General features: G+C 42.4%; 1 protein-coding gene across 1 annotated transcript in view; it reads right to left on the minus strand.

Moving 5' to 3' along the window:
• SPOCK1 (SPARC (osteonectin), cwcv and kazal like domains proteoglycan 1) overlaps nt 1-12,303 on the minus strand; it is a 465,095-nt gene that overhangs the window by 261,517 nt on the left and 191,275 nt on the right. Inside the window, exons 2-3 of the mRNA XM_045552560.1 lie at nt 8,926-8,934; nt 2,883-2,928 (exon numbers count right to left, since the gene is read on the minus strand). Coding sequence (XP_045408516.1) covers nt 2,883-2,928; nt 8,926-8,934 — 55 coding nt within the window. The remainder of the gene's footprint in view (nt 1-2,882; nt 2,929-8,925; nt 8,935-12,303) is intronic.

Below are 12,303 nucleotides of genomic sequence, written 5' to 3' on the forward strand. Positions count from 1 at the left end.
GCTCCCCACTGCCAAGCAAACAAAGTTCAAACTTGGTAGATTGGTAAGAAATGTCCCTCTCAACCTGCTTCAAACCCACCTTTCTGATTATGCTATATCAGAATCGCCCGTGTTGGGCCCTCCTTCCCATCCTCTCCCTCCACCATCCCAAGCCCACTTCATACCTACACCTCCATCGTGAAGCCCCTTCCATCCCTCTTCTAGCCCATATTTGTCATCTGAAACACGGAAAACGCCTTTCAACAAGTTCTGTTTCTACAAACTGAAAGTTTCCCCCCACCACAATCCACCTTAGCTGTGTTTAATTCTTTTTTCAGCTTAGGAGGGGAAATGACTTCTCTCTTTGGCTGACAACTTCCACTTGAGTTCAGTAATTCTCCTATTTTCTGGAAGATGAAATGCTCTACATCGCCCATGCCTGTGGTTTATATTTCACCAAGTGGTGTCAGCGCTGATATAGTAACCTCCCATTTTTATTGAGCGGCACACAATGTAATTGATGACATCTGCTGGGGCCGAGATTTTAAGCGAGGGCTATTCTCAGCTCTGCCTGCTCTCCCTGTGGCTCTGTATATAAATAGCCAGCAGCAGCTACACCTGAGGTACAAAGTGGGGCCACTCTGCTAAGGTCCTCAATTATATTCCATAAAGCCATAAGGTGTTCCCGGAGGATTTATCTGAACCAACCCAGTTTTCCACCCTGCAGAGATAGAAAAGAGGGAGCAGGGCGGGCCTCTGCTGGATATAGTTGCCATCATTCCCCGGACAGAAAAGTCCTCCTTTCAACTTTTAACCCAAGCAGGTTTAAATATCACATTCTTTTTGGTGCTCAAAGTTTCTTTGTTAGCCCCCACACCAAGGGAAGCTACATTTTATCCCCAAGTGGCAAATGATGCCTACTTTCACGCATTCCCTTCTCCAATGTGCCTTAGTAAAAGTAAAAATGTCTTCCCTTAGAAAAGTATATTTGTTTGCAAGCCTTGGGAAAGAGTAAAGATGATAGTTATTTAGGCAACATTTGATCCTTATAGCACAAGAACCTATTTCCAGTTCTTGGCCAAAAAGAATCAGTTCACTGCAACTGTCGGTTGAGTTACCTTTGCAAGCAAAAGCCTGGGAGGGTTGTTCACAGGGGGACTTGTTTATCAGCACAGAGAATTTGTTGCTTTGTATCTGAGTGTTCTTCATAAATAAAGTTTCAACCTTTTAAAAGAAATTTTTAAAAATGTGGCTCACTCTTGATAGAAAATTTCTAACCTAAATTATGAATGCCTTCATAAGCTTTCAGGTGAATCCTCCTAATGATTCAGTCATTGTTCGAATTGCAAAGGAGTAAGGCTCTGAGACGCTGCTAAGATGTGTACATTCCAGAGAGAGCCTCCAAAGGAAAATTTTCCTGGACCCCCTGCCCTACACACACACACACACATACACACACACACACACACACACGCACACACGCACACGCACACGCAGCCCCCCACATACAGAGTCACATGCTTCCCTGGACACACCTGCATCACAGCCATTAACAGATCCCTCTGCAATTGTTGACTAATTACCCTCCCTCCTCCCACTCTGAGCTACTCTAGGGTGGGCACCACAGCTTTTTTGCTCTATCCCCAGTACCTGGCTTGGTGCTTGTGCATACAGTAGAAGCTCAATAAACATTTGAGAATAAATAAATGCATGCATGAGTGAACAAAATGTTGCACTACTTTGAGACATGAATTAAATGCGTACGTGTAAACTTTAATACCAATTTTGCTTATAAGAAAACCAGAGTCCAGAGGGAGTGACCCATTAAAGTGACAAAGCAGGGGGCAGAAGAGGCACACCTTCCACCCCATTACATGTCAACACCTCCTTGATTTCTTTGTATCAAGTTGACCGTAATGATCACATACAATACTTAGGCTACAAAACTGAAGCTGATTCTCAGAAGTGTGAGCCTTTTGAGATGTGGTAGGTCAGCAGTGCACAACCTTTTTGGCACCAGGGACTGGTTTCACGGAAGACAATTTTTCCACGGACCAGGGTGGGAGGGGGTGCGGCAGAGCTCTGCAGTCTGGTCCCTAACAGGCCACAGACTGGGGGGTGGGGGCCACAATGGTAGGTACTATTGTTCCACTGGGTTTTAGCATTAATTGCATCTACATACTTGAAATAACAACCTACCATCATTCTCAGCATCAGGGTCTATGCCAACAGCAGCCACACGTAGAACAAAGGGAAGAGGGATGTGATTCGCAGTGGGTCCTTGTTGTGTCTTAAATAATTCACAGGAGGACACTGCTAGTGATTTACAACAGCTATCATTAGGCAGGTTCCATGCTTGCTGGAGTAGCGGGGGAAGCCCTCTGAGCACCAGGCTTGAACCCAAGTGGCCAGTGAGCCGACTCTGAAACAAGATTCTATTTAGAAACCATAAAGAAGTCATTTAACAAATGAAATATTAGTGGCCTTGAATGTCCCCCGGGATTAACCTCTTTTTAGAAAGAAAGTTCCATTTGTGGGGCTCCTGTGAATTGGGGAGTGTCTCCAGGCACAGTTTGTTCCAAGAATGAAACCGTGGGATTCAGCGCCACAATTCACCAGGTTAATCTAATAACTATTTTACTGTTTTTCTTAAAAAAACCAATCAGTGATAATACTGGTCAATTCAGTTTTTAAAAATTGTTTAAATCTGTCCTAGACATAACCTCAGACAAATAACTAATTCGATAAAATAATTTCTTTCACCCCATTCAATTCAGTCCCCAAAGTCAGTAAAATCAGACAGCTAGCTGGCCCTTGTGGGAACATTAACTCCGCATGTAAGAAAGGAAAAACGAGACAGCATTTCCCATGGACTATACAGCAAGAAATATCACATCCATTACCTTGGTCAAAGGGCTTGTTGGGATTCCAGTTTCTGAAATAATCATCCTATATAAGGAAAAAACAGAAAACAGAGGTCAAATTTCAGGAAGCTTCTCACATAACTGCATAAAAACCTCCCTTCCTTCCCACCTCCCAAAACACAAAGGAAAACACTAACAGCTTAGAAATGTTTCCCAAAACAGGCATCAACATGCAATCAAAAATATCAATTTGCTTTTCAAATTCTTGTCTTTCAAACTGTATGTATTAAACACTAGGAATAACAAAAACATTTCAGCCCACTATGGAGACAGCATTGCTCTTCTTGGTTTGACATATAAACCCAGACACCTTCTAAGTGCAAGGTGTATTTGCTATCAATTATACTGCAGGTGATGCCTTGCTGCTCTCACTTATGATTAAGTCTCTGTGTTTGTAACAGCTGATAATTCAACTGTCAACATTTCTTTTACATGAAGACATGTATCTTGTGGTGCACAGTTCCAGTTTTCCAACACTCACAAAACCTAAAAACAGAGGGCCATTCAAATGGTGGAATTAACCATGGGCATACGTTTAACTTAATAGCATTTTCTCCAGCTATGGAAAAACGAAAAAACAAAGACTGGCCCATCTGGTCTCTTTGTAACCTGTCTTTCTTGCAAGCAGGTTGCATCAGTGTATGCTCTGAGGCTAAACCCTTCACTACTTTCATATCGCAAGGGTCTCAGTCACTCAATTCTTCATAGTTCTATTAACCGCTTCCTCACTCCTAATAAGCCTTTTTTCGCCCAAACAACCAATTTTTACTCTCTTTATTCTCCCCCAGCACTCCTGGACCCCTTTTTTCTCTGGATCACCCACTCTGTCAGCAAAACCGAACAGTCTGTAAGTTGCAGAGGTGTCACTCATGCACATCATACCCATACCAGCTTTATTTAGGGCATTTGCCCCTGTTTAGTTAATACCCAATTTATTCTCTGTATGTGTTTTTGGCAGGTACTCTGCATGCTGCAGACAGTTTCAGAAAGCTGTCCAAAATGAGGCCTCAATTTCTCTTCTGGAAAAGTTAATTTACATCAAAGTGCACAATTAGTTTAAATTATTGTCCATGCTGTCTCCTGATGCAGTTTATCTCTGACACAATCTCCTGTGAATTTTATCAGCCTCTGTGTCGTTCAATTACGTGGCTTTGTTAGATCCTTGTTGGGTTCACTAAGCCCTTCAATAGATTTTAGGAAACTGGATTTAGAGTAGAATCAGAACATATTGTTTCTTGGCCAGTGATTCCATTTTCCAAATTATGAATAAACATGAACAGGTTCCTCTGGATCCTGAAGATTCAGAATTAAATTGTTAACTCCAAGGAATTGGCCCACTTTGCTCTGGCTTTAATTTTGTGGGATAGTTGGCCTTCTCATCCACCCGGTTAAGAAGCCTTTGCAACCTATGCCACACAGTATCACTGAGAGTTTAAAACAATCTCTCTGCAATACGTCTCTCTGTTCATTATTTTAAATACAATTCTAATCTTTTGGAATCGTGCTGTCTGAAACTCAGGAGCAAGTATCACATGATTGTAAATTAAGGGCTAGAAGGTAGGCACCCAATGTCTTGGTTTTATGGCCAATAATTCTTAACCTTAGACAACCATGTTACCAACAGAATCCAATATTCTCAAGAGCAGAAGAGACAACCCAAGACGAACTCATCCTCACCAATGGAGAAAGAAAGTAACAAACTGCTCATCTGTCCAACGGTGGTTCATCAATGCCTTCTCCACATACAGAGGACGGCATCATGTCTAATGGCAGTACGGAATCTTGTGAAGTATTTTCTGCGTGAACATGCTGCTCTAATACATGGAAGACCTTGGAAGCTTAGGATACACATACAAAATGGAAGGGCTGGCATCAAAGACAAGTTCCTTTACTTTAATTTCACATGTCACATTCTCTTTGATGTCAAGCAAAGGTTTGAGCAAGTCCCAAGAACTGAATATTCCCTAATGATCTCAACATACTTTATAACTTGGATGGAATTTGAAGCATTCTTCTGGACCTTGTCACTTTTTCAAGTTAACTACAATTGCCATTTTTACATATTTCTTGGGGAAGATCATAGTTTTAAATATAAGGCCTTCAAAAGTAGATATCTACATTAGAATATTTAAAACCCATTGTAAATGTAATAATACTGCCTAATTGCTGACAGAATGTGTAAGTACACCTTGAGTGAAAACTCATTATGCAAAATGAGTCCTTCAAACAACCCTTGTCCAGCAAGGCCACGCAGGGAAAGAATATTATTCTCTGCATCTGACTGCTTTTGCCCTGCCTTAGCAAAGCAGCCTGCCAAAGCAAAAACCAATGAGCCAGCGCTGACAAAACCTTGGGCATCACTTCTTAGGCTATAGCCGAGAAAGAAAACCTCGTATCAGGGTACTGTCATGAACACATGTGAAGTACTCCAGGCACCAGAGCCCACTTGGGGGTGGTCACTGAGCACAGGGGAGGGGGTTTCTGAGCAGCCATTGCTAGGCTGAGGTCAGAGTGTAACATGGCGGTGCACATGTGATCACTTTCTGCACTGTGCTAGCGAGGTCCCAGGTGAGTCTTCCCCCAGTGGTGAGTCAAAGCAGGCTGCAGCTGCATCAGTTAAGTCACTGTGTGTCTGGGGGAATCTCTGGTGAGGCAGTGTCCAAACCCATGTGGAAAAAAGCCAAAGGTAAAAGAATGCCTCTTCTATAGCTTCACCTCCTGAAAATGTGTTTATCCCTGAGTCCCACTTAACAACTGTGATGCTCACAGGACATAAGGACAACTGTCTGTGGTCCTGAACCAATACTCTACCAATACCAGGGCTGGTCACTTCTCTAGGGCCTTGCTTTCTACCAAAATAAAAACATATAATGTATATTTTACATTGGCTTTAAACAGACCCATGAATTACTGTGCTGTCAATAGTTCTATCACTTCCCACCCTGGGAAGCAGTGTGCCCACCCCCATACCACCCCAGTGCTGTGTGGACCCCAGAGTCCAGTACAGATACTGAAGGTACAGAAAGCATAGGACCTCAAGAGCCCTAACCTCTGACCTTCCTCCTGGCCCAATAAAGTTGTGGTCTGTTAAGATTCAAACTGTGGTAAAAGATGCATTGGATAAGGTCAAACTTGTTAGGCAAGGCGTATCTGAGTTGGCCTCTTGAGTGGTAATTTTATCATCTAATGATGAAGCTTTCAAAAAGACTTGCAAGAACTCCGTTAATTTCCAAAATATAAACCTAAATAGAAAGCTGCATATCTAAATATAGTCATTTATTAAGTTCAATAGCTCCCACTAATGCATTATACAGGTTGAGGAATCAAGGTTGGCAGTGTTACTACACATGTATGTTTTATGGGCTACACTGCAAAATAAAATTATGTCAGGCCTCTACTGGACAGGGCAGAGAATAGTCTTGCTCTGAATTCTAACCAGCCTATATGAGGAAAGGTGGATTCCATTACACTGTAGCAGTTTATAAATGAAAATTATCCAACTCTTTTTTAGAGAATGTTAAAATGTGGAAGAACCTACAAATTTAAACAGAGGCTCAAACTTGAGCATACTGACTTATGTCTAAAATCATCAAGTATCCCAGGGCAGCAAGAAATACAAAAAGTTAGCATAAGAATCATAGTAAAAAAGTGACAAATCATCACAGGTCTAGGATGAGGAAGAAGAGCATGGTGCCGGTCACAGAGGAGCAATCAGAAACTAGTAGTGACTATGGCTCCAGTTATTTTTTTATCCTCTGCAACTAATCAACATAGACAGCACCATATTTCTCCATTGATCTCATTAATTAAATATCCTACTAACATAGTACTGGATCCTGTGAAATTATTGGCACCCTGTGGCTGGTACAAAGGAATTTAACTCTGGGCTGTCAGCTACTTTAGAGATAGTCTGTTCTGATAAGCATTCACAGAAAAAGAAGTCTGTTTTTTATATATACACATATATCACATATTAAATATAATAAACATTGGTAAATATATTTAACATATATTAGTAATATACATGATATTTTATATATATATACATATATATGTATATATGCCAAGAACATTCCACCCTATAATGCATCTTCTAATGAAATCTTTAAATCTTCCTAACACAAAATGAAGCCAAAATATTCCTGCTGTAATTTGGGTGATTGAATTTCTTCATCACGGTTGATCATAACCAACTGGAAAGGCTATGGTTGCAGCCCATTTTGAATAAGAACCTGAATTTTCTTTCACTGTGCCACAGGCCCAAAATAGCTGATGCAATTTAGCTTAAATATTCCCCAGGGATTTCCCTTTATGAGAGGTGCCTTTTTCAGCTCCAGGGAATGTTAAAGCCAACCCTGAGGAAAAGAGGGGTGGCAGGACCAAATGGAAACCACCGTGGAAACTGCTTTGGAAACCCAACTGCTTTGGCGTCCGATTACAAAAATGATGATGTCCTTTATTATAGGCCGTAGCTTCAGATGCTATAGGATCAAAGACATTTAGTTCCCATGAAACAGATCACTTCTCCCTCATACATATTTTAGCTAAGCTGTTTGAACCTTGCAGTTTCATCTGAAGATTACCTGAGATAATACAAATTACCAGCCTGGAAAATAAATGGGAGGCTCATTTGTCTTGACCGGGAGTGAGCAGCAGAGACATGAACAGAAGGGAGCAAGGCGAGAGGAGGGCAGGCAGGGACCATGGGGTGCTGTGGGCCCGCTGCAGAGAAACGGAAAAGGGAGAAGCACTTCTCTGCAAGGTCAAGCGGACTAAAGCCAGGTTTGTGGATCCCAGATGGAGGCAGGCCCCACATCACCAACCGCAAAACCTTTAGGAAGAGGTCAATAAAAGCACCACAGCCAAACAGCTCTCCAGGGGAGTCAGTGCAAATTAGTTCAGTTCATTTTCACACTACTGGACTGGGGACATTAGGAAAAAGTGCTGGTTGCGGACTGGGAGACAAACGATAATAGAAGTCACCAGAAAAGTGACATTTCTAACGTTAGGTAAGCGCATCAGCTATATAATGAAAGTGACATCTCCCTGTAATTTTAATTTGTGTGCAACGAAAATCATTGCTAATCAAGCTATTGTAAGGTACAAAACACTTCATTTATTGATAAAGGAGCTGGCTTTGCATACAACTACCTCAGAGCTGTTTCCATTCACATCTCTGGCAAACAATGTGCTGTCTGTCTCCTGTCAACCAGGCCTATCCCGCCCCATCCCTGGTGAGGAGCCCCAGTGCGAATTCTTCTGAATGGGGCAGCCCAGCTTGGGCAGTGACTCGAGACACCTCCCAGCCTTCTACCCACAGGTAGGACTTATGAGAACTCTGTACACCAGGGACTGGGAGCTGTGTGCGTTAACACACTTACATGTGCACGTATGATCCACACAAACCTGGGCCCAGGCTACTTCTGAGCAGGAATGGGTCTTACTCACCTGAATATTCTCCCCTAAGGTGTCACTCAACAGCACACAATACATCACTGCTAAATGACAGCAAATGTAAGTAAGCCATTCCAGCTTTATTAACATCTCTGTATCCCTGTGAAATTCCCATACCTGTTACTGGTGTATGTAAGTACAGGTGGGTGTATGGTTATACACACGCTCTAAATCATTTTCACCCTGAATAGAGCGAATCTTTGATAAATTGGTCTGACATTTGGTTTAAAGTCCTTCAGGTCTTAGACAAAATGATTCAGAAAATAACAATGTCAGTTGCTCTGCTCTTTCAATAAATAACCCACCAGTAAAACACAGATAATAACTGACAATCATACTTGTACTGTAACTAATGAGAAAAGATAAAGCAGCAAATGGACTGTTTATATGTATTTGATAAATTGCATCCCTTGGATATACCAATGAAAAATAAATGTGAGTGGTACTGGTTCACTGAACTAAAACAAATATTTACCACTGAGATTTAAGATTTAGAGTGAAATTTACATCTTATTTGGCAACTACTTTGATACTATGTCTACACACAGTTGAAAAGTCAAAAACCTACCTCAACTTCCTGAGTACGAAAGCATTATAAATGAGAAAAAAATAAAAGAATCACATCAAACAATAGGAAGGAATGTACACATTTTTGATTAACTGCATCAAAATTTCAAATTACCATAACATTAGAAAGGTTAGCCAGGTGTTTTCTCTTAAGTCACCTACCATCATTCCTTTGAAAAGGTCCCATCATTCACTAAGTTCACAGGAAAGGACATGAGGTTATGGGTTAGAAAAACGGACGTGGGGAGAATCTGAGTGTGCTCTAGTGATCTCTGTCATTACTGCAGAACAGCTAGCAAAACCGTGATTAAATCCAAACGCTCAGCCATGATTACCATCTATGAGAATTTCAAATGAATAATAGCCTGTGACATCGGTCCAAAGGGCAAAATTCAATAAAAATCCCAAGATGACATCAGAGACCAAGAGTAATAGGCCTTCTACATTTCTGCAAAGAAATTCTTTTGCCTTGTAGTTCCAGAACAGCTTGAGGGGACCTCAAACCTGAGAAAGACATGGATTTATGTTCTTAAGAAATACGTAAAATAAATAGAATTGTCATGGCCCTCCCAGCTGATTAAAAAATTATAACCAACACAAAGAGTCCCCTTCTTGGGGACTTTTCTGTCTCTGTCAGTACATCCAAACCGGGGTGTAGGGAAGCAACACACTAATTTGTTCTTTTCCCAAGGAGAAAAACTGAGTCTGACGTTCCTTCCCAAAAATATGCTCTGCATTTGGGTTGTTCTCCTGGGAATATGAATGGGTATATGATGTTCCATTTGTACTCTGGCCAAGAAAAGGGGTATCTCCCCTGACTCAAATCCCCCCCATACCCTTGACCTTATCAGCAAAATTATCAAATTATCTGAGCTAACCAAGAGCAGCCTTCTCAGTATCTAGGAAGGAGAGAGGGGTCAGCACCATGAAGTCCAAGGCAGGGCAGATACTATAAGCAGGGTAGGCTCTGAAGCAGATGTGGGGACAAATTCTGGCTCTAGGACTCACCGGCTCTATGGCCTTGCATAACCCACTCAGCATCTCTGAGCCAGTTTCCTTACCCATAAAATAAGATCACTTTCACCTATCTTGAAGGATGGTCACAATGATTCAAGATAATGACCCAAAGTGCCTGGCACATTATCTGGCACAGAGAATTAATAAATACAATACACACTTTCATGTCCATTTCTAAAAGTTTATGGTAGTAGGATGTCCCAGGAACATGGTGTGAAATATGAAGCTTTGTGGAAATGTTTAAAATGCCAATAATGTGATTCTTGCACATTTGAGTCTTGCCAATTAGACCCAAGTGAAGAGAGACCAATCGCAACTGGAAAAAATAATTATGAAGTATTTTAAATCCATGTAATTTTATTAGTCTCATATACGCAGAACAGTTTAGAAAAAAATTTCAATGAAACTTGAAAACTTGAGTTGCAGGCATGTTTTGTTTAAAGGCCAGACTCCCACTAAGATGCAGTGACTCTCATCTATTAAATAGACCCCATCTATGAAAAAAAGATAATACTTGTACCATCAGGCTATTTTGTACACTGAATGTGGTGTTTTAAACCATTGTAAGGTATAACATATCATATAAAAGGAAACAAATTAATTAAAGCTTCAATTATAGATTAACTATATCCTGATAAGGGGACTGGACCTGCTCTGAACAGGCAAAATTTCTGTGTAATTATCAATTTACATGTAGAAAACAGATGGAGGAACCCCGAAAGGGTACGTCTCCTTGGCAAACCAAACAAAACCATTGCCATCTTACAGCTTGTAGCATGTAAACCTTGATTTCAGAGAAAGTACAAATTACACTGGCTTGAGGCCCAGCCTGTCCATGTATCACAAATTCCAAATTAATTAGATCCCACCATCTTTCTAAGAATGCCCCCACCCCCGTCCCATAGCTGGCAGGCCTCTGTGGACATCCAGATGTCACCTTTTATAGAATAAACACCAGCTATTAATGACCACCTCACCCCTTCCTCCCCACTCATCCTCTCTGGGAGGTGCCAGCCACAGGGATTGGCAAAAACAGTGGTTCTCCTCTTCGGGTGACCACTGGGGGCATGATGGAGTTTTTCAGACACTGATGCCTGGCCTGGCCCAGCAAGTGGTGATTCAGTGCCTGGGGTGTGACCTCCACATTGGGATTTTTTTTAAAAAAGCTCTCCAGGTACAATTGCAAATATATGGAAACAACCCAAATGCCCATCAATACATGAGTGGATTAATAAAATGTGGCATATGTGTACCATGGAATACTTACTACTCAACTACAAAAAACAATGGTGATCTAGCACCTCTTATATTATTATCCCGGATAGAGACTGAGCTGATCCTTCGAAATGAAGTATCACAAGAATGGAAAAATGTGCACCACATGTACTCGCCATCAAACTGGTACTAATTGATCCACACTAAGGTGCTCACATGGCAGTAATATTCACTGGGTGCCAGTCAGGTGGAGGGGTGAGGGGCAGAGGGAGTGGGGTGGGTAAACCCACAGCTAATGGAGATGGGGTGCACTGTACGGTGGAAGGACACACTTGTGGCCCTGGCTGGAGCGAGGCAAATACATTTCATGTAACCAAAATGTCTGTACCCCCATAGTATCCTGAATTAAAGAGATAAAGAAAAAATATCAAAATTCAAGAAAGCATTAAAAACAAAAAAGCTCTCCAGGTGACTCATGTGCTGGCTCCATTGGGCTGAAGGAATCACAGTGACTGAGGCAACCAAGGGAAGGTCAGACCTGCCATGGGCAGCAAACCAGGTGTGGAACCAGGTCCTTCTCCCCCAGCTCTGGAGCTTTCCAGAGTTGTCTCCAACTCCCACTCACAGGGTCTGCCCCGGAAGCATCTCCAGCCAGGTACACGGTACCTCCGTCCACCTGGCTGCCCATGCAGGAACCCCAGCTGACGGCTGGACTCCTCCCTCTTCCTTCCCTGTGCCATTCAGGCAACCACCAAGTCCCCTCCACTTGCACTCCGAGGTCTCTCTCACCTCTCCCCCTTTCTCTGCATCAGTGTAGCCTCTACCTCATTTCAGGCCTCCATAGTTCCTCCTCAAGTCACGACCACATGCCCTAAACAGCCTCCCTGCCTCCCTCCAGCCCTGCCATGCAGGCTCATGCCAGTCTGCTCTTGAGGCTGCTGTCTTCGGGCCTGGCGGCCACGACTCTATCCAAAGAGCTGTCTCGGTGAGGTTGTGCCTGCATAGGGGTGGACAAGGAATTCAGGGTGCTCTGCCTGCTTCCCTCTGGCCAGGCACGTGACAGATGGACCTGCTGCCTAATCTCACAAAGACTGTAACACAGTCTCTTCTCCCCAGCACTGTCCCAAAAATGCCTCATAGACTCAGG

This window comes from Lemur catta, chromosome 5 (assembly GCF_020740605.2).
Source record: "Lemur catta isolate mLemCat1 chromosome 5, mLemCat1.pri, whole genome shotgun sequence".
Lineage (NCBI taxonomy): Eukaryota > Metazoa > Chordata > Mammalia > Primates > Lemuridae > Lemur > Lemur catta.